Genomic DNA, 23,565 nt, shown 5'->3' on the forward strand with positions numbered 1-23,565 from the left:
CCATGAGACTTCAAAGCCAAAGTTGGCACATCAGGGAAAACAAAAATATGTGCCAAATGGCAACTAACAAACACAATAGATAGATTTCAACCCGTTTATTACAAGGTTCTCAAAAGGAATCATTACAGTGTCAAAATAGCTTCCTGAAACTGAGAGGCACTACTCTCTGAAGTGTCCAAATTCTTCTCATAATAAATGGCAAAAGTTTGAGCAGATAACCACCCAGCTTTGCTGAGAATCTCTTGAATAGGAACCTGTGCCCTATGGGAAGCAGACAATGAAGCTGCCCTGGTACTATGTGCTTTATAAACATCTCAATTAATTCCAGACATTTGCATGACAGTTGGTATCCACCTACTTATGGTGTCTCGCGATACAGCTTTATGAGGTTTCTGAAAACTGATCAAGAGTTGAGAACCAGTAACATGAGGAGTCTCGGTTCTCTGAAGGTACTCTTTTAAAGTAGAAAAAACACATGAGTATAGGCCTTAACTGAGAACCAGAGGTTTTAGTTGTGTCCTTGGATTAGACTGCTTAAGGGGCTTACTAAATGTAAACACAATACTCGGGTCATAAGTAGACATAAGATTAATATCTAACAGATGTAAAATTTGTCCTCTCTGAGCAGTGACCAAACTAAGAAGCATAAGCAGTTCGAGGCTAAGGTTCTTCAAACTCAACGATGCTACTGGTGACAATGCCTTCAAAAATCTCAACACAATAGATACATCCCACACTTCCTTATATCTTGGTACTGCTGGTCGTAGATTAAAGACACCCTTCAGGAGCCGCACTACAAGAGGGTGGCTGCCGATGAACATACCATCAACAGTGATAATGGTAGATAGTGCACTCCTTGCAGTGTTCAGTGAGCTATAGCTGAGATCCTTTTCAAACAATGTTGTCAAAAACTGAATAACATCTGCTACAGAGGGATGAAGTGAATCAAGTTCCCTTTCACAACAGTGGTTAGGCCACTTGTTGATATAGGTGTGATACTGTTTCTGTGTTCCTGAGCGCCAAGATGCGAGGAGAATCTCGGCAGAGTGTCCTGAAATGTTTTTGCTCTCAAGGGATTTCCTGATAATTTACATGCCAGCAGTTGAAGCCTTGGAAACAGTGGATGCCGACTGTGAGGATCGTGTGGAAGCTGAAGTAACTGTGGTCGACTTGGAAGAACTAGCGGTAGACTCATCAACATTTCAATGACTTTGGAATAGTAAGGTTGTGTTGGCCAATTCGGAGTTAGAACAATACATTCTGCTTGATCCATAGCAATCTTCTGCAGGCATCTGGCTAGTAAACTGAAAGGTGGAAAACAAAAAGGCAGAAGTCCACTCCAACCGACATTAAAGGCATCTACATGAGCAGCCCCTGGGTCAGGCTTCCACGAATAATAACAAGCAACTTTAGCATCAGAATAAGAGGCAAACAGATCAATCTCTGGTTGTCCCAGTTTCTTTGTAATTAATTCAAAAGTACTGGGATCTAATGACCAGTCTGTTCTGTCATTAAAACTTCTTGACCCAAAGTATGCCTCCTTATTTAATTTGCCAGGAATATGGGTGATGGTTATCCATACACCTTGAGTCATGGTCCACGGTCATATTTCTTTTGCAATTGCATTGCAGAGCATAGAGTGAGTACCTCCCATATTAGAAATAGAAAACAGCCCTTAGAAAATACGCGCGCTGATTGGTTAAAAACCGTCTTTCTATAACTCGATAGAAACACAGAACTAGCACGAGCTGTTTAGTCCATGGGCCAGAATAAATTTTCTTACCAGTTTTAGGGACAATTTATGAGTAGTGTCATTTTGAAGAATGGACCAAAGTATTGAAACAAAATTATGATAGCCATCTACAATTTGTAGCTTAAGGGTTTAATTTTAAAGTTTAAAATCTCAAAGATTACTCTCCGGTGTGAAAACGAGGCTCTAAAATAAAAGTGTCTCAAATATGCAGAAATGTCAAGTCGTTCGATAGACAGGAAGAAAAATAAACAGAATATGTTATTACTCGGGCTTCAGTAGGAAAGCCCGAGTCATAAAACGCAAGCGTTTTCGTCGCCAAAAGGAAGGTCATGGTCCCAGGCGCTCCATGCGTAGACCATGGAAACTGGGGGCGAGAAACGCGACATTATATTGCTCACTCTTCGTGACAGAACGCGGTGTTTTGCGAAGAAAGTTTTGGTGAGAATCGCGCCTAATACGTTCATCTCGCATACCAAGATGTCGATCGTTCTCGGAAAGGGTCGGTCCACGAATTATATGGCTTGAAAACCACCCAGGTAAGCAAAGGTCCCGTAAGATAACAACTGAGCCGATCGCGGTATGAGTTCAAACTACGAAAACACTGACAAAAAATAGGCAGTCAATGACTGAACGTGGCTACTGCTGTTATTATCTAGAACTCTGCAGTAAAACAAATCATATTGCAACAAAACGAGCTAAACACGAAAACGATTTTGGACTGGTAGCTCATTAAAAACATGCGACTTGTTTCTTGTACCGCGCGAAATATGTCGATCTCCAAATTTGTAAAGAAAAGACTTTCGGTAACTTAAATTAAATATCTTACCTCCAAGTTAGTTGGCTTTGTAGTAGGGTGCAGGAAAAAAAAAATAACGCGTGATTTTGGAGGCAAATTGTGCGGGAAAATTAAAACTTCTATTGTGCGGGGAATTGTGCGGGATTATTGGCGAACCAATGTTCTTGCCAAGCCCTAAGGAAAATCTGCATTGATCATGACGATAGTTTAGCCAAATTTATTTCACTAGTAGTTCAAATATATTTAGCAGTCTTAGCAATCACCAATTCTTTTAGAAAACTCTGTCTGACTGTTAAAGAAAATCATGTTGCGTGACCTGAACTAGACGAGTATGAAACCAAAATAAATAGCAAAACGGAATGCCGCATCTCCCCTTATAAAGCAGTTCCCTTTTAAAAAATACTCCTGCCTTGATTCAATAAAAATATGTAGGTTAAATATTTCTTCATAAACTACGTTAAGGGTCGCAAATTCTCGGAAGTTATCCGCAAAAAACACAACTCAAAAGTTTATGCAAGTTATGTGCCATGCAATTTGTGCCTTGTTATAGGGCTCTTGTTTTTGCGAAGGAGTTTATCTATTCGCACTCCAAAGGAGATATGACTCTTGAAAAGGTTTTAAGATCGCAACACGGCAAAGATGTTCAGCTGCACAATTCACTCGGATCGCCACGACCAGTAAATGAACTTCGTACAATTTCTGCCAGCATGTACAATGTAATCGCCATAAGTTGTATAAAGACCTGGAAAATTCTTTCCAAACAAGTTCTCCATAAATGCGTAGACAGCTGCGCTTGATTCTTGAACCGAAATGGCTTAAACTCACAACTTGCGATTGGATCAGGAGGATACTCAATGAAGCAACTTGAATAGTAAATATCCAAGCGGAACTCTTGCACTAAAATATCCCGATTCTTTAATTTGTTTTCATTGTGTCTAATACGCGTTTTCGTAAAGCACGATTTGATATCGCGGTGCGAAGCCCGAGTAAACGCTCTTAGAGCGTCTAGTTTTTGAATACTTTTGCAATGTTCAGTTCAAAAATGGGTTTCTTAACACCGTTTTTAATGATATAATGATATGCTTGATTTACTATGCATCATGGGTAACCAATATGGCGAGCAATTTAGAGATATCATTGTCAGAACGGGAGCGTTTCATGCCATCTGCACTTTACTTGGAATAATCGGAAAGAGGTTCCAGGGTGCTGGTTTGAGAGACCTTTGTGTAGAGTCCCAAGTGATTGCAGAGGGTTCAGTGTCGGAGTGCTGGAAGGACGGAAATATAACCGTGCCGTGCGGTTGCACAAGCTTGTGTACGAGGCCCTAATGAGACAGATGTGGTCTGGATTCCAAAAGTGGGTAGCAGAGAAGCACGATAAGAAGACGTCTTTAGTAGATAAAATATTTTCTGGCCTTCAGAGCTTGCGTCATAACGTTTGCGAAGCTCAGTTCAAGAACAAACTTTGCGAAAACTCTTTCGCTGAGATTGCCGAGCTGTTTGAAAGATACATGTCATTCCTTCGCTGCGAGAATGGTAAGCTGTCAGAGTTCTGGGTCTCCTATCTTGACTTAGTAGATATTCTGCTGGCAATGATAAGAGTCTCAAGAGAGGGTGACTGTGATCTTCACCTTTCATCCATCAGAAACCCCATACCGTGGTGCTTTGCCTACGACAACATAAATTACGCGAGATACCTCTCGTCATATCTGTCGGAAATGTTTCACCTGGAAGATGAACATCCAGACATTTTCACATATTTGAAGTCTGTTGAGTTCGCTGTTCAGTCAAGAGAGGACAATCCCTTCGGTGAGATCCCTGTCGACCAAGCATGCGAAGAGACAGTGAACAAGGACACACAAACCCCTTGAGGCACCAAGGGCGTTAGCCTGAAGCCCAAAGCAGTCAATAAATATTATTTGGTTGCTGAATATAGAAGTATTTTTATGAGGAATTTGAAGGACATGCTTCACTTGAGCAAAATCAAGCTGTCATCACAATGACCTTCAAAAGAGTAGAATTACAAGAGATGAAGCTGATATACAGTCCTTACTGACAACACTGGAGGGCTGGATGAACCCTTTTCAGGGGACATGCAAGACCTTATCGGCTTGTCCACAGGTAAGATTGCTTCTGTGGATGTTGCTGGTGATCTCCTACAAGCCAAACATTTGAGCGAATTAGCATTCCAAAGTTTTAGCAAGGAAAGGCTGGAGGCTAATCCCCCAAACGTAAGATTTCGTGATTCGATGTCCAAAGCAATAATGCTGAAGACCTTCAAACACATGAACAAGAAAGAGGAGCTCCGAACTGAACGAAATGCTAAGAGATTGTTCTTAACGCCGACCGTGCACTATTCGGTCAGATGATTAGCCAAAGAGTTGCAAAAATATGCTCCGGTAGTTGAAAGTCGTCTACCGCTCGGCTTGCATTATCGATGGCATGGCAATGGTTCAAAGTCTTAAAGGGGATCAAAAAACGTTTAAAGAAATTACAGAGATGCTGTTCGCCATGGCTCTTCGTGAAGGAGGTAGCAGCACCAGGATCGATGTTGTATTTGATAATTATCGAGAAATATCGATAAAAAACTTGAAAAGAGAGAAGAGAGGAACCGAAATGGGTAATACATACTGGAGTATCCGCCCTGACTATCGTGTACAGAAGTGGAGGCCGTTTTTGTTCAACGCAGAGAACAAACAGCAACTGATTCACTTTATTGTTAACGAATGGCGGAAAGAATGTTATAGTGTCAAGCTTGCAGGGAAGAAGCTATACGCCCCAGTAGCGGAGGAGTGCTATAAAGTAACATCAGGTGGATCAGAACTGTTCGAAGAGCTTGGATCTACACAAGCGGAGGGAGACACAAAGCTGTTACTACACGCGTATCTTGCAGGAAGAAATGGATTTACCACAGTTGTGATTTCATCTGACGATGCCGATGTGTTCGTGCTAGCGCTTGCTTTCAAGAGTTTCTTTCCTTCCTCAGTGTATATTAAGTGCGAAACACAGGCCAGAAAGAGGTATATTGACATCACGTATGTTGTCCAGCACCATGGTTCAGAGGTGTGTAGATGTCTTCCTGGACCACACGCCTTTACTGGTTGTGACACTGTCAGTGCCTTTTGCGGAAAAGGCAAAATGCTAGCATTTGAGGTTGACGAAGCGACACGTGAGATTGAGAGAGTTCTTCCAACTGGTGAGTACAGATTGGGATGTGTCAGATGAGCTGTTTTCATGTCTTCAAGAATTCGCCTATTTCATGTACAGCTCAAATCCAGGAATGAAAGATGTCAATGACTTGCGGTACTGGCCCTTCTACGCCAAGAAAGGGGACCTTGACTTTAACCACTTGCCACCATTTGTCGACACTCTGCGCAAGCAACGTGAAAGAGCCAACTACCAGGCCGCGATCTGGCGCCGGAGTCTCCAGAGCCACACACAGATACCCTCACCAGCTGGAAACGGGTGGAGTCTCGAGGAAGATAGTTAACTGGATGAGTGGGGAGCCAGCGCCCGTGGCTGTGTTTGAGTTGTTATCGTGCCGCTGTGAGAGGCTCTGTCAACTGCCAAACTGCACTTATCTTTCAAATGTTTTACAATGCACGGATTTGTGTATATTGAGAGACTATGACAATCGATATGAGAACCCCGTTGAGGCTGTCACTGACACAGATGACGAGGAAGACAATTACACACATACTACTATCGAAAAAATCTAAAGCCGGGTCTTGTAGCGATGAAAGATATGACCGTATGTAAAATCCTCTTACCAGTATAACTGCGATTTTGAAGAGGTACATTCTGCTTCTACGTCATGTTAGAAAACAAGAGATTTATGTTTATTTATTCTGTATCTGTATCAATGTATTCAAGAAATACAGCTTCCACAGAAGTGTCTTTTTCACTCAAATGTGCTTCAGGTTTAACATTTAAATGCTAAAGAAGAGTGGTTGTTTTGTTCTTGGCAAGAATACGGCTAAACTGTGAAGAATTCTTGTTAGAAGGTCGCAAAGAGAAACCCAAAAAAATCGAGAAAAAGAATATGGAGAAACTTTTTAAAAAATGAAGCTTGGTTGCCATAGCAACCAAATAGAAACGCCTTCACAAAGATATCTCAACCTCGAAACATGCACCTATTTATTGTATTTAATCCAGAGTTAGTTCACTTTTTCAAAGTAGAACATTTTATATATTGCAACAGTAAGTCAACAAAGGTGATCACTTAACAATATCAGTGACGTCATTTGACCACGTGATTTTCAATTGAAAGCTACATCGTTAGCGTGGCTATCATACATAAAGATAAAGTAGAGTGAACAAGGTTTCTAAAAAGGTATGATAGCGTGTGTCCTTAAGAGTGGTAAGAAATTCGAAATTTTGTTGTCCTGGCCCACGGACTAGTTGACGTAATGATGGCGCGAGCAAAGAGAATTTACATTTTGATGATCAAAGTAAACAAAGTTGTTTCCCTCTTTTTCGTCGAGGTGTTTTCTAAAAGAAATAGAAAACTGACATGTTCTCCGTGTTTCTATCGAGTTATAGAAACGCTTGAAAAAGCTGTGGAAACACTCGCCTACGGCTCTTGTTCCCACAGCATTTCTCGTTCACCCAAACTCATTTAATTTCTCGTTCTCTCCACTCGTGTTTCTATAACGCGATAGAAACAAGGCACATGTTTTCTATTTCTTAATTACCATACACCAGAAACAAAGGAAAATGCCAAATAATAACAAGGGTAAAATTGAACCACAACAGATATATTACAACAAACGAGATTAACACAGTAAATGGTTTGAACCCAGGAGTATCAGTAGTTCGTATAGTGTCATCGTCCGGGTGAGTGTAGTTCTGAAAAGAACTGTTGTTGGTGACTGACGTTTCGACAACCTGAGCGGAAGTCATCTTGAGTCAAGTGAATAGTGTTTGTCAGTCGATGATGTTATAAGTCTGGTCCGTTGAACGTGATTATTCACTATTCACTTGACTCTGAAGATGACTTCCGCTCAGGTTGTCGAAACGTCAGTCACCAACAACAGTTCTTTTCAGAATTACACTCACCCGGACGATCACACTATACGAGAAACGAGATTAAATTCGATTTTGCTCCTGGAATAGTCCAAATTTCGTTTGAATGGTTCCCATTTCGCATCTTCAAAGGTTTTCGGATTTTTCGGAAATTTTCGAACCATTCTTTGCTGTTTTTTTTTTTCTTTATTTCCACAATATGGTTGCATGAAATGCTTTCCGTGAGATCAAAATTCCTTGCCAACAAAATTTGTTATGCAAATACGAAACGTCCTTTGTAGAAGGTGCAATTGATCGTTCACTAGGCTTCAACCATTACAGGCTGGTAACCATGAATTACAAGAATATTTTCGTTGCGACAGTCGTTCTTTCCATTGTCATTCTGATTTCGTACTGGAGTTCAAAATCAAACTTACTAACAAAGAGTAACATCTCAGGTATGTAGACTTAATTTATTAACGAGAAACTAATGCCAGCATGTTAAGAGAAGCTTTTGTAACAACGGGTTTTTTCGCTCTGAATTCTAAACTGGAGAGACGGGCGTTGAGGGGCCTAACTGGCTGGAAACTTGTGTGCTTGACTCTATGAAATTAACTTGACTGATGGGGAATTAGCTCACAGACACTCGCTTGCTACGGTAGAGGAACTTGCCTCGGGTTCCAAAGTACCGTCGGATCTGCTACAACTGAAATCGGGACACTCAGAGAATTTGGACTTCACACGTTTATTCTTCGTACTTTGCTATACGTCTACGATGTACAATTCGTTCATGTAAAATCGACTTACAAGAGTGCGAGCATTGCTTTTGTATCACACAAGTCAAATTAACATTAAAGACAACAAACATCAGAACAAATGGAAGGAGACTGAATAAAATCCTTTTACAAACTAAAACAGAACGAACGGATTCAGCTGGAAAGTTTGCAAACCAACGCACAGCTAAACAACGTTAACTTAAACTATGAAAGGAGAACTAATGATTACCTAGATGACATGAATAGAGTTGGCTGCATTGATATCGTCAACTAACTAAACTCAGTTTTACAAAATAAATTTGCCAACAAAACTCAACAAAATATATATGCGTAGGCTGTATACTCACTGGCGTAGAAAGCTGCATAAATATACATTATTTTCCGGCTAAGGTAAAACGAAACTTGAAACTAAAAGAAAATTACTTTCCAATGTTTTTCTCATTTCACAATATTAGAATTTGAACAGCGACGACCGTTACGCGAGTGTAATGAGACTTATTTACTTAAAACACAATATAGAGTGCTTATCATATCGCAAGTCACTGTTTATCTAAGTTCTGAACACAAAAGAATATTCGACAATTACCAGTAACACAATGCTCCAACAAAGTAGAAGTCCTGTTTTTAACACTATTGCTATATTTTTCCCCTGACATTTTCCCATTATTTTACTTAATAAATTTGAACGGATAAATGACACAAAAAAGTTGATGGGCTCATGAGCTCAGAGCTCATGAAATTAAAATTTGCTAACGCAGAAGAGCCACTCTTCAAGACAAACAGTTACTGACGGCACAAGAAAACGAAAAATAAGCAGAACGATAACATTGGATACATTTGCCGATTTTGAGCGTTTAGCTAGTGTGAGCCTCCGAATAACCGAGAACGTAACACAAACCTACACCAATCGGCCTGTTATCAACGCCCGTCACATGTATTTTCGGCAACGATAGAACAACAGAAATAATACAGATCGGTAAAAGGCGGCGACGAATTTGTGTCTAGCAGATGTTCCACTAGTTCAACAGACCTGTTTCTGGCTTTAACAGAAATTGAATAGTTCTGATTCTCTTTTAGACAATTCCAAGTTTCACGAGTTTTAGGTACGAGCATCGCCTCAGAGTTTTGTATTTTCTTTCTTCCTGTCTCTGTTAGAAGTGATTACCATTTTAGCGAGCGCTTCAATTTAAACATGACTGTAACTTGATATCTGGCTTTGCTAACATTTGCTTTAGTAAGGGCTCTCTGAAATATTACGAATTTAAATTCTCACGCTCAGTTGCCACTCGTTTTCTTGTCCGTTCAGTAATTTCGTTTTTCTTAATTTGCTTTCCTTTTTACTATAGTAGCTTATTGTTTTTAAATCGCTAGGAAATAAGTCCGGAAAGTGCCACACATTAACGAAAGTCACTTACTGTAGTTTGGTACGCGGTGATACAGTATCCAAGGCCGGAATTAGTCATAAAAAACTTTTACAAGTAAATTTGCAATTGTTGGGTCGAGTAGTCTCTGACTGACAATAAAATAGTAAGCAATGCAAACTTAAGCCTTTTTCTCTGCATTATTAAAATACCGAAAGTTTAAGTGTCAACTGTTCCAAACGGATTTGCCATTAAAAGATAAACTGTACATGAATGTGAAACGAATGTTAAGGACTTTGAAAATTAAATAAAGTAGCATCAAAAAACTTGCACCCTAAATTTTGCTCTATATCAGTTTAAAATGGTAACATTACGGGCAGTACGTTACAATTCTGTTCGTTAAAGGCAACTAAAATTAAAGAATAATTCAAGGCGACATATCTTAACACCCATATATAGCTAATGAAACTCAAACATTGAACGCTTTCTCTATGGAAACCATGACTTGCTAAAAACATCCAAGTAGTGCATGCAATAGGGATTCTATTACTCGGTAATATAAAATGCAAAATTCATTAATAATTCATAAGAGTTATGACCAATCAATAGGCTGTATTTGAGTCTCATGTGCACCTCTGTAAACCCCAATACAAATTAGTATTCATTAACTTTTGATACAGATCTTTACTGATTAAAATGCAAAGCACAATGGAGATATTTTCATCATGCATCTAATTTGATTTACCCGTCAACTTTACTCTCTGACAATATGTAGCACTGTCTTTGTATTTCCTGTACAATCTCCTAAATATCAAGCAACTATTCACTTCTTAACTACAAAATTAATTGTACAGTTATTGAAGACAGAATTTGTACAGATGTTGTTTACTTACTCATTGTAATTTCCGATCGACTCAAGTTCTTTGCCTCCGTCTGTTTCTGGCTGCGCTTGTTTGTTCACTCTTGTGTTCTGTCAGGCAGTAAAAGCGTTCACCGGCCATTTTGTATTGTATTTCGTATTTTTTGGTACCGTTTCAGACAACAATGCAATTTCTTCCTTCTCAGTTTTCGGAGAACGAAACCGTCCTGTCGCCACAATCACGCTTCATCAGTGACTGAAAATTATTCTTAGTTTCATTGTTGTCCCATGAACTCTCTCCTCTGGGACTTACAGTGTTTTGGCATGCATGTCCAATAACGAAGCGCGCGAAGTCTAGAAATAGAATGCAAATTATTGGAACCCCGCGAGAGTCAGACAACATAAGCATGTTCTGAGAGAAATAGGAGGCAAATGAACGCCAAATTTTCGCTTTAAAAACTGTGTTAGGAACACTTGCTTACGCCCTTGAAAAAAGCTTCAAATCTTCCACCATTCCATTTTGTTTGTCTGAGTTTGTCTGAGTTATGACATAACTCGCGCGCTTCGCTATTACTGAATCGCAAAACAATCCTTTCATTCAATATATTGTTTCATTTCACGAGTAGGATACAATATTTGCGTGAGATCTGTATGGGCGTTTACAACGGCGAGCCGAAGGCGAGCCATTGTAAACGCCCATACAGATATCACGCGAATATTTTATCTACTACATTCGCTATATTAAAGATAACTTAGATAGATAGATAACCTTTATTTTAAAGCGATGAGTATTAAAGCTACATGAGCTTGTGGGGTCGTTTGCAATTAACTAATCGCTAAGTAACTAAAAACTAAAAACTAGGGGTATTTACAGAAAAAACGTTTGAACTTAAGTCAGCGATATATACAATAAGAGATTGTTAGCATAAGTTTTTAAGTATATACAAAGTCATCTTTGTAAGTATATACAAAGTACTGCAATGTGTGAACTAGGAAACAAACAAGCAAACAAAACTTCGCGAAATTTAGCCAGGAATCAACCGCTGAATTATGTGGAAACGTTTAAGTAATTACACTGAGAAAGAAAGGAACGAACGACTTACAATTCATTTTAAATTTGTCCTCGTTCGTGAACCACTACAACGCTTACTTTCAGCCAACAAGAAAGAGTTTCTACAAATTCCCAGCTACACCATAGACCTCTGTAAAGAAATAGTCCAAGCTCTACGACCTCAAGATTTGAAGCCAAAAATTTAAAGAATTCATTGAGTATTTTTCCATCAATGTGTCACGCAATCGACAATATGAAAAGCTCTGTTAACCGTGTGTTATCGACTACGATTTCATTGGTCACTTAGAGACCTAAGAGAGACTCAGTAGCGCGCGCCATGCATGATTGCCTGCCAGACGTCAGTGTTAATCCCACGTGCACAAATGACGCAAGTAACCCTAAGAAGAAACGAAAATTACTTCAGCACTTGAGAGGCGTTAAATCACTTCGGTATACATAGCAATAGTTTCAAACTCCGTTCAAACATGTGTTTAAGCCTAGGGCCAAAAAATATGACAAAAAATCTCGATAAACAAGCGGTAAAAGACTTCTAATTTACTCCTGCTTTCTCGCACGCGATACATGGCGTCACATGAGCGCGCGCTTAGATAAAGGGCATGCGCAATTCAGTTCTCGTACAAGGTTGTAAAAGAAGGTCTTTCATCGAGGATTGCTCGAAAACCTACCGTACAGCCCATGATGAAATTCTCACAATTGATTTGTAGGGGTGAATCACGTTTAGAGTCATAATTTTAAAGAAATCTGTAAGACAGATTCTATCTAACTGCATTGCTTTTACCACTACATATTTATTCTGCCCATTCGACAATAGAGAACAGGCGAGCATTGGAGCTTTCTATGTCAACCGCTCTTGACCAGGAAGCTACAACAAATAATAAATAAATTTTCGCAGATAACGCATTCTACCGCAAGATTACAATGATTTCTCTGACAGCAAGTTTTAGCTCAGTCATCAACATGAAATTTGAAGCTGCATGGAAAATGTTTCCTCATACTGTTAACATTAGCCTACGTAGCAAGCGTTTCTGTGGGGTTCGGGAGCAAAGACTTACAGCGCGAAAAATGGAGCGAGTAAAAGAGGGGGGAGGGGAGGGGAAGGAAGGAAGGAAACGCTTGCAGACAAACCCCTGGATTTTGAAAACCGCCCACTTGGCCTTTCATGCCTGAGTGCACACACTGAGATTTCGTGCTGTCATCGGCTGTCATAAATTAACCAATAAATTCTTCGGCCTTCCGTAGCAGAAGTGAACTTTGAACCAAAATAAACTTTACTTGTCAAGATATGTCTGAAACAACGAGCGCACGGTGGGAACGGAGAAATCTCGATGAATTAAATTTGGTAATATATAATCAAGCTATATTTCTACTCAATCCATCTAAAAGGAAGGACTGCAAGGGTGAAGTTTTAGCACAAATCTGCCAGAAAGTTAAAATGTGAGAAGTATTCCAGTCGCGTTAGTAATCCTTGTGCTCGCATGATTCGAAATCTTGGATCACTGTATTCATTCATCCAGGAATCGATACAAGGTAAAATTAGGAAGTCAACTCTCACAAAGGCAATTCCAGTAAAGAAGCGTTTGCTGGAAACGCCAGATCCGCAAATCGGTTCGAATGTTATCGCCTACAGCAAAAACAAACAACGGAAAGTCTTCTCGGCAAACTTTGGAATTTGGGCAGGAGAGGCTTCAAACATCTGAGAGGGGAAATAACGATAATCTTGACCAGTATCTGAATAAAGATAATCTTCCCCTAGGCGGCCTCCAAGTCAAAGTTGTTTATAAAATGTCCTCGTAAGAATTCCCCGCGACGAGACGACTAAATTTTTGGTAAGGCAAATATGTGACAATAACTGGCATGCCGCAGCTAACACCATAACAAGTCATTCAGAATTGTACCCAGAGGTTCTAAATGCTGTCAACAAAAACGCTTCTAATGAAATGTCAGAGTACCTACGACAACATGTTGCTATGTAACAAGCCAGACGAAATCACTATCCCACGCAGTCGTGCGAATTTTCTGTCCCGTGGTTTATTATCTTGTCCTTGGCGCATGTGGCATTCAAGAAAGTGATGTTAAAATTAAAGGAACAGCTGCAAATTGTGTCGCGCTTGCTTCTGCAATAATGTGCGTCGGCATTGCACTACAGGATTTCTACCGTACTGTCGAAGCTGACAACTAAATCGTCGTTCAGCGAGGATTTTTTTTGTAACCAAGCTTCGAACGCGTCTTTCCCTTTTGTCTGGTACTCACATCGACACATGTCAATAATACTGGACTAGCCCAGCCAATCACGAGCTCCGTTCGCTGGCGAACGGAGGTTTTCAAAATCCAGGGGTTTGTCTGCAAGCGTTTCCTTCCTTCCCCTCTCCCACCCCCTTCTTTCTTTTTTTTGGTTCTCGCCCCATTTTCCGCGCAGACAAAACACCGAAAACCCCGTTCCTCGGTCTTTCTTTGCTTCCAAACCCCTCGGAAACGCTTGCTACGCAGGCTATGTTAACATTCGCACTGTTCTCTTACTACGGCGCTTGGATAATGACGTCCAATCGAGCGGAAAGTAATTTAGGTAAGAATTTTGACCTCTTGAATAAGGAACTCTTGAAAACTCACTGTTGACCACAATCACTGTAAAACGTCGTATTTAGTTCTTTTTATTAACTTTTCAATTCATTTTACAGTTCTGTAAACTCACGACAGATCGTTTTCACAAGACGCAATCAAGTTTTAAATCCAAAGCGAAAGAGTCACCAGACGTTGAAAACGTTTCAGCTCAATAGCGTCCTTTGTTTGCAAACCAGTGTATTTTGAATTTCAGAGTTGTGACGGTGTGTAAACATAAAACTGCGATTGCGTTTGTCCAAAAATATACACTTACCTCGTGATTTTAAGTCATTTTTGCAGTGAAAGCAGTAGGAAAAGTGTTTATGTAAATGACTGTTTGTGCAATACAGATAATTAGTAGCCTAGATAACCAAAGTAAGCCCCAGATGCTTACACTATTTTCCCGCAGCCATATTAGTGTAGTACGCTCGAGCACGGCGATTCCATACTGGGCTCTGCAAATTTGTGCGAAGCATTTCGTCAAATATCTGTAGTTTGGGCTAGCGCACAGACCTAAGACTTGGAGAAGTTTCTTTTTTATTCATCTTCTATTAGATCGCACTTCTTGACTTCGTCCACCGAAGGGTTTTGATCAGTTATTTTGCATTTCGTGACAGGGAAAACGATTTTTAACGCGAATTTTAAATTTATGCAAAGGCTTTTTTTATGCCGCCAATGGGCTTTGTATGTCAATAATCAACCAAAAAAACAACAACAACAACAACAACAAAAAACAAGGCATATTGTGCTGGCTGATTGTGCTGATTGTGCTGGCATACCTTTTGGCATAATTTAGCAAACCGAGCATAATTTTTAGTTTTCATCTAACTCTAGCACTGCTAGCATAATTCAGCTTTTCCACTTTCACGAAATGAAAAAGTAACGTAATTTCATTTTGAATATACTTCTTTTTACGCTGTTATTTAAACTCTTTCTCTAAACCTGGTTGGCTCCGGGCTGCGTGTGGTGGGTGTGGTGTTTTTAGGTGTCAGGCCCCGCGCGTACGATTCGGCAGTGAGCTGACTGAGCTCGAAGTCCTCAGATGGCGTCCTCGTCGTCGATTCGAGTACTTCACGAGTTCAAGTTCAGTCAGTTCAGCAGTTGGCTTTGTCGCACAGAGAGCTTCCATCTTTACGGAGCGTTTAATCAAACCGACCAAAGCGGGAAAATATAGCGAGAGAGAGGTACCTCAGATGCAAAAAAACGGATGCCTTTACGAGCGAATTAAACAATTCCCAGAGTAAAGTCTACGTCTTCGAAACGGCTTTATTCCTTGTTTCGTCTTTATTCACCCCGTTCTGTTATTATATTGCTTCAAAACCAGGTAGCATACTTTTGATGGTATAGGAAGCATAATTTCGAGAAACTAACATAATTTTGGCATAATTTCCAAACATTTTGAAGAAACCTAGAAGCATAATATTCCATTTTTAATAGCACAATCGACAAAAGTCTACTGCTGAGGGATTCTCTTGCTTACATATTTCAGCAGTGGTGTGCTTATATGAATGCAATATGTAAAGATTGTATGTGGAAAAAAAAAGTGTCTTCGTACGGAAATTTCTTGTATGCCGCGGGAAAATTAAGGGTATGAAAACCTTTTATATCGATGGGTTACCAAATTTTCTAAGGTTTTGGGCTCCGCTCGCGCACCATGGACGCGCAGGAGCTCCGTTATTGTTTCGTGAATAGCGCTACTTAACTGAGAATTGGGTGCACAAACGGAAAATTTTTGCGTAAACATAAATGGTTTGGACATAATAGTGTTTTCGTGAACTACACGTAATGCGAATTATATCGATGGGAACCTGCGAACACCATCAGGGACGAACGCCCCCTCACCATCCCAATAGTGCATTTTGTACTAAGAACAATGGTTCCTGTCCTTGAAATCACCAAGTTGTAATTCCTCGTCGAGCTACGAAGACTCATGGTCATTCTTAATTTCATGTAATGCAAAAAGCAGAGCCTTGATGACATGTTAGTGTATGCCAAAGACTATGACTTTTCGGTTCACCATCGAGTTCTGAACTCTTTTGACACCCATCCTGGGCTTAGCCACAGTAAACACAGCAGCGGAAATGTCAGAATAAGGCCTAATCAAGAATATACCTGTTAATGTTGTAGAAAAACTACCACTACCATATCATTACCACTATACCGCCACCGCTACTATATAGTGAAAATAAGTAATCTCTCAAATCTTACATTTTTGACATTGCAGGAAAATTAGGCAGCCCTGATTTAAGTCAAAAGACGAGAAAACAACGCCTACATGATTACTGCCTGACACACAGATTCAACAAGAAACCAACACAGGAAGAGCTTCAGTACATTGCTGTGGATGATAAAAATAAGATCATTTACTGCGCACTCCACAAAGTAAGCTCGAGAACGTGGATTGAACTACTGGAAGGAGCTCATGGAATCAAGAAAAGGGTGATGAGATGGGAGTTTTTCCGAAGATTCGGTGACTACACGGAAGAGGAAAAGTTATTGCGACTTCAGACTTATTTTAAGTTTCTTATGGTCCGTGAACCTCTTCAACGGTTGCTCTCCACCTTCAAAGAGAGATATATAGATGGGGCACCACTGCGCCATTTGGACCAATTTAACCGACAACTTATTGTGTCACGCTTGAGACCTAACGATCCCAAGCCAGAAGGGAAGCATGGTGATTATGACGTCAGTTTTTCTGAATTCATTCAGTATTTTTCTGGCAATGTATCACGTTACCCCCCTTGTCTACAATACGAAAAGATCTGCCACCCGTGTGTTATAAACTACGATTTCATTGGTCACTTGGAGACCTTAAAAGAAGACGGACCCCGCATTTTGAAATTGGCGGGAATTGACGACCGCGTAACTTTCCCGCCAATCCACAAATCAACGGATTCAGCTGAAGTGTTGGAGTACTATTCCCAGGTTCCTCCTCGGTATATCAGACAGCTGGGCGAGCACTATCGCAATGACTTTGAAATGTTTGGTTACGAGTATCTTGGTTCTGTTAAGAAGCTCTTGAATCAGTCGTTCTTCAATAGTCATTAAAGTATAGTGGATCTACTGAAAACGTAAAAATACCACCTTTGATCGGTAGCTAACAGGACTTTCGGGACTGAACGTTTTAACAACGACTGGCGAAATTTCTAACTCCTTTTTAGTGCAGAGTGCACTATTGGGATGGTTTGGGGGCTGATGTCTGTTATGGCAATAAAGTAAATAGGCCAGTAGGTGGAAACTTTAATTACTGCTTAATTAATTAATATCAATTACTTAATTAACTTTCAGGCAAGAAAGATGTCGGGAAGGGTAGGTGTCTGAGTTCACTACGTCACCAGTATAAACGTACACAACCTGGCTTAATAAAACTGTAATATCACAAAACTATATATTTGGTTCAGGAAACCTCTTGTCGTCCTTGTGGTGCTATTCTCTTCAGAACAAAACCAATTTTCCCTAAACGCATGCGCAGATTAGTTAGCGCTCGTGCCGACTATATATTAGATGAAAGATGCATTTCATTTGAGATCACACGAAGCAAAAATGTTGAGAGCTTTTCCTTGTGGTAGAACCCAACATGTAAGACGCATGCGTTCTAGCATTGTTAGCGTGATGTACTCCGTTTTCATCCCCAGAGCCACGTGGTCTTTTCTTTGTCGTGTGATGTGACCGAGAACAGCAGTTATTTTTCGGGTAACGTCACTTCTCTCGTTTTAGTACAAAAAACGCTACTGTGACTTAGTATCTTTTAGAATTACCCCTAGCCCGGTTCAACAAATATCATCTGCTATTATCAAACTTTGCCAGAGTTCAAATTAAGAATGGAAACGTTTTGCTCCCACTAGCAGCTTATTTATTTCTCTTTCATAAAAGAGCCTAACTTTCCCGATTTAGTGGCACTAAAACTTGTCAAATTGTAAGTTTGTGACCAAGGAAAGTGTTCAAATATTGCTACAGACTCCGTGGCACGTAATGAAAACGTAAATTAATTTAATCAGTCTTTGAGGGAATTCGTTCACGATGTAGGATATATAATCTCGGTCAACTGAGTAGCGCAGGCCCTAAATAGTTCTTGTTGAAACGCTAACGCTTCTCAGTTGTATTAATCAATATCACTGAGGTGGCAACTGTATAATCTACTTTCTCTCAATGCGAAGGGGCTAAGCAATTTCAGAAAAAGGCGAACAATTTTTACGTTCTGTCGAAAACGAAACTCTGATATATTCCTCCAAGAAACTCATTCGACATTGTCAACACAGTTAAAATGGAAAAACGAATGGGGTGCAGAACGTATTTGCTCCCATGGGAGCTCAAACTCTCGAGGTGTTGCAATCTTAATCAAAAAAGGTCTTGATTGCGTTATTCACTCTCAAATTGTAGATACATCGGGGAGGTACATCGTTGTTAAAGCCGCTATCAAAGATAAAATGTATGTTCTTGTAAACATTTATGCACCAAACAAAGACGAAGACATCATTAAATTCCTCAAAAATGTGTTAACTAAGCTGCAAACCGAAAATTTAGATTCAGAAGAAAATATTGTGATTGGAGGTGATTTCAATTGTCCTCTGAATCCTACACTGGACAAAAAAGGTGGCATAATGACGCCTAGGAAATCTGTGATAAATTGCATCAACGATGTCCAAAGTCAACTAGATCTTGTAGATATATGGAGAGTTAAAAACCCGCAAACTAAAAGTTTTACCTGGAGTCAACGATCTCCGCCGATATTTTGTCGCCTTGATTATTGGTTGATTTCTAACAATCTACATGACTGGGTCAAAGCCACAAATATAATCCCCGCCATCAGAACTGACCATTCTGCTATCTATTTAGAATTTGGGAACGTGGACAAAGAGGCTAAAGGTCCTGGGTTCTGGAAGATGAACACCTCCATATTGGAGGAGGATGAGTACATTGATGACCTTACAAAAATGGTACCAATTTGGATCGCGGAAGGCCGAAAAGAACTTTCCGACCACTGTAATATTTGGGACTGGATAAAATATAACATAAGAGCTCATGCTATAACGTACTCCAAAAAGAAGGCAAAGGAGAGAAACGAAAGAGGATCAAAACTTGAAAAAGAATATACTGAAGCGAAACAGGTTTTCGAAACGGACCCCAATGATTCGAATGGTAACAATTTAAATGTGGCTAAGGATAAGCTCGAATCATTTTATGATGAAAAAGTCAACGGAATAATAATCCATGCCCGAGCACGTTGGCATGAACACGGCGAGAAAAGTACCAAATATTTCCTAAACTTAGAAAAAAGAAATCATGTAAAAAAGCATATAAGGAAACTAGTCATCAGCGGCATCGTAAAGACAGATCCTTTTGGCATTTTTCAAGAACAAAAACGATTTTATCGAGAGCTATACAAAAATTCAAATAGTGATGCGGAAAACCGTCAGAACATTGTAAAGTTTCTAGAGAATTTGAATATACCTCAATTAACCGAAGAACAAATGTAAACCTGCGAAGGCAAAATTTCAGCTGAGAAATGTTACAATATCCTCGAAAGTTTTCAAACCAACAAAACTCCCGGGAATGACGGAACTCCTATAGAATTCTACAAATTGTTCTGGCCTTTAATAAGCGATCCTTTTCTTAAATGCGTGAACGAAAGCTTTGAAAAAGGTGAAATGTCTTGTTCTCAAAAACAAGCGGTAATTACTCTAATAGAAAAAAAAAAGGAAAAGATCGTTCTTATATTGAGAACTGGCGTCCAATCTCTCTCGTAAACGTTGACACAAAAGTTATGTCTAAGGTGATCGCCACAAGAATTAAAAATGTTCTTCCAAACATTATACACCATAACCAAACTGGATACGTGAAAGACAGTTATATCGACGAAACAATTAGATCAGTTTTTGATATTATGGATTTCACTGCAAAAGAAAGTATTCCGGGACTAATGATATTGATTGATTTTCAAAAGGCATTTGATAGCATAGAATGGGATTTTCTTCTCTATTGTTTGAAATCCTTCAATTTTGGCCCTAACTTCATCCATTGGGTTAAAACGTTCTACAGAAACATACAAAGCTGTGTGATAAACAACGGACTTTCATCTGAATACTTTAAGCTTGAACGTGGGGTACGACAGGGGGACCCGCTCTCTCCTTACCTCTTTGTAGTTACTATAGAAACATTAGCAATTGCGATTCGACAAAATAAAGATATAAAAGGTATCTCTATTGGGAGTGAGGAGACAAAAATTCTTTAACTGTATAAGAACGTGGTATTCCGTGACTATTTAATAATTAAATTACTTCTTGTTTATCGGTGAAAAGTTTTGAATAAAAGAAAATCGTTCTTCTATTTCTTCATAAGATATTTAACTTTGTTCCATTTTCTCATAAGATATTTACTTTCTTCCATTTAAAGTTTTCGAGAAAACAAGGGTTTTAAGTTACATACCTTTGCGAGGAAAACAAAAGTATCAAGTCACAAACGTTGGCGTGAAAAGTAAAATTGTCACATTTGCTACTTCAACGTATTATTGAATTTTGAAATGAACAAAAATCAACGTAAAATACCACCGTAAAATTTGAAAGCTGTCTTGAAGAGAAGCCTTGGAACCGACTGACTCATAGCTGCCGGAGTTTATCCCGGTTTCTGTAGCATGAAGCGGCTAGAAGTATTTCTACTCCCCCTGGACGGGATGCTAGTCCATCGCAGGTCACTCCCCTCCCCCTTCTGTTCGATCATATTCTGCAAGGGAAAAAGCCCTAGGTACCAAAGTAAATTCAAATCGGTAGTGAACACGACATGTGTGACTGTCGTGCCAGAGCTATACATTGCATTCTGCACTATCTGAGATTGTCTCACTAGTTACTTTAGATATAGGATATGCTTCGTCGCATACTGATCGTCAAGGGCAAAAAAAACTACTTCGAGATTTCGCAAGACCACCCGACGACCTCCGAAAATGTTTAAGCTGAGCACTTCTGATGATGTCCAAATATGACACTTTCTAAGGTTGTAAATTATTCAAACAATTTACAACCTTCCAATTAAAATTCTAATCTTCTGAAGAAACTTTCCTAAAACTAATTAACGTCTTTATTGCACTTGTTCCTCTTAATTGTGACAAACTTTAGAAAAACGCCACGTCGAAGCCTCTTTCAACAATCGACCAGTTCCAGGTGCCGTCTTTTAATTGCTAGCCAGGCAACCTTCGTAGCCACCTGGCCCGGGTTGTTTGCAATGTAGATAACGCTATCTACCGGATAAATCACTCCAGTGGATAGCGTGGTTTGTTTTGTTAACACTTATCCACTGGATAACGATTTATCCGGTGGATAGCATTATCCAGCCTTCGAACATTCGGAACCTGCTTGCTTCCTTTCTCGCTTGGTTAAAGCAAGTTCATTTTACTCCCGCAGTTCAAAAATATAACCAGCGACAACATATTTACAAGCCTTGTTTAAGTTATCAGCATCAAGCAGATTGAGTTAGCAATTTCTACAGTTCACTGTTTCTTGCCGGCACCAGCTTCAGCAGTAATCTCCTCTAGTTCGCTCACGATATTCTTGCAAAAGAAGCATTCTTTGTTGTTCATTAGGTGGCGAGATATGCAGGATCTACAAAGAAAAAACAAGAACTGCGGGTGAAAAGATTACCGTCTGAAGTAAAGTTCCATTTAATTAAAAATTACGCGTTTGAGAGAACTCACAAGGTTTTTCTTCATTTCAGTGTTATTGGAATTGGGGAGCACGTATGAGGCAGTGATGAGAGCGCCCTGCTCCCGATTCTCGATTCCGGCCCGGTGCCATATGTGAGTTGAGTTTGTTGATGGTTCTCGCCTTGCTCCGAGGGTTTTTCACTGGGTTCTCCAGTTTTGCTCTCTCTCTCCCCGCCCCTCCCCCCCCCCCCCACTTCCCCCCACTAAAACCAACATCTCCAAATTCCAATTCCACCAGGATAGAGAACCCGCATGAAAACCATCTAAGGTTGTTGTGGGTTCCATTGTATTTTTTTTTTATTTTCTATTTTATTGAAATTTCTAATGACGTAAACCAAAAATTTTACAAGACAACAAATAATGCCCTGACCAATACGCAATTGCTAAAAAAAACCAACAACAACAAAAACAAAAAAGGACAATAAATAAATAAATAAATAAACAAATAAACAAACAAAGTAATATATTTCTAACGCCTAATACTAATGACATCTCTAGTACCCACTGTCACGTGCACCAACCTGCATGATGCATGACCGCACGGAATGAACCTGACGGAGATCTTGACTGCGCAACAGATGGGACATAATTCATCGACATCCACGGATTCCTGTTGGAAACGAGCCGCATTGAGTAAATGTCTCATTACCGAACTACCGACCACAATTTATGTGGTTGACAGCTCCGTCCACACTACGCCGGAGGAATTTAAAAACGGAGGTTTCACTCTAAAAACGCATCAACAAATCCAAATTTTCAAACTACACCGGATCACAAGATTCAAAATTGTGTACTAGCTTGTACAACTATACAGCTTTCTTTTAAACAAACAAACAAAGAAGAAATAAAACAGAAAACAAAGAAACCCAAAAACGGGCTAAAAAAGCCAAACAATAGGAAGAAAGAAAATGACACTTTCTTTCAATATATCACAAAAGTGTTTTCCATAGAAAGTTAAAAAGCGTTATTGCACGTATTTAAATTAAACCCTTGTTGCAAGTTGCAGCAAAATATCGCACCTAATTGAACTCGTGTCTATTTAGCGCAACAAGTTGCCGTAAGTTGCAACACGTACTGCAATATGCGCAACAGCGCTTCTCGACTAAAAATGTAACGTTGTTGTGCGACAAAAAGATGTCGCCTGAATTACGAGGCCTAAATCTTACAACGTTTTCAGCATGTATCGTAATGAAATAAAAATGGCGAACGACAACGCTTTCCTTAGCCCAAAATTCGAACCATATCTAAAAAGGGGATTACGTCAAAGTGATTTAATAGCCAATCACAGCACGTTCTAGCACAATCATGATTGACAAGATTCTGACGTGACGAGTCGTAAAGCAGTACAACAACAGCACCTGTTTCTGGAGCCCAGTCTCCGAGTTCTGCCCGTCAAGATACATCACTAGATCTTCGACACGCTGTACCTCCTCTGTCGTTACGTCTTTGTTTACCACTGTAAAATAGTAAAGCATGAATTTATCCAAGGCTATTGCGCATATTAGTTTCATTTCTCCGTGGAAACTCTCAACCCAACTGTCAAAGGTTTAAATCAGTTTTAATGGCGCTCAATATACTTAATAGTCTGTTCAAAACATTCAGTGAGTTCTATCTCGATAAACAATTTTATTCTTTTCGGAGGAAAGAAAAAACA

The 23,565-nt window shown here is 39.7% G+C and overlaps 2 protein-coding genes across 2 annotated transcripts in view; one reads left to right on the forward strand and one right to left on the reverse strand.

Annotated features, from left to right (window-relative positions):
- The first annotated feature begins 6,220 nt into the window (after window positions 1–6,220).
- Window positions 6,221–17,266, forward strand: LOC145503356 (carbohydrate sulfotransferase 11-like). Its single transcript, XM_081482823.1, has 2 exons — window positions 6,221–6,299; window positions 16,443–17,266. The coding sequence occupies exons 1-2, from the start codon at window positions 6,221–6,223 to the stop codon at window positions 17,264–17,266; spliced, it is 903 nt and encodes a 300-aa protein (XP_081338949.1).
- A 3,751-nt stretch (window positions 17,267–21,017) lies between these two features.
- The window catches only part of LOC145460182 (E3 ubiquitin-protein ligase RNF123-like), a 46,660-nt gene continuing 44,112 nt past the window's right edge, over window positions 21,018–23,565 (reverse strand). The window contains exons 37-39 of the mRNA XM_081444922.1: window positions 23,270–23,367; window positions 22,433–22,521; window positions 21,018–21,810 (exon numbers count right to left, since the gene is read on the reverse strand). Coding sequence (XP_081301048.1) covers window positions 21,699–21,810; window positions 22,433–22,521; window positions 23,270–23,367 — 299 coding nt within the window. The 3' untranslated portion in view covers window positions 21,018–21,698. The remainder of the gene's footprint in view (window positions 21,811–22,432; window positions 22,522–23,269; window positions 23,368–23,565) is intronic.

The sequence above is a fragment of the Orbicella franksi genome, chromosome 11 (assembly GCF_964199315.1).
Source record: "Orbicella franksi chromosome 11, jaOrbFran1.1, whole genome shotgun sequence".
Taxonomy (NCBI): Eukaryota; Metazoa; Cnidaria; class Anthozoa; order Scleractinia; family Merulinidae; genus Orbicella; species Orbicella franksi.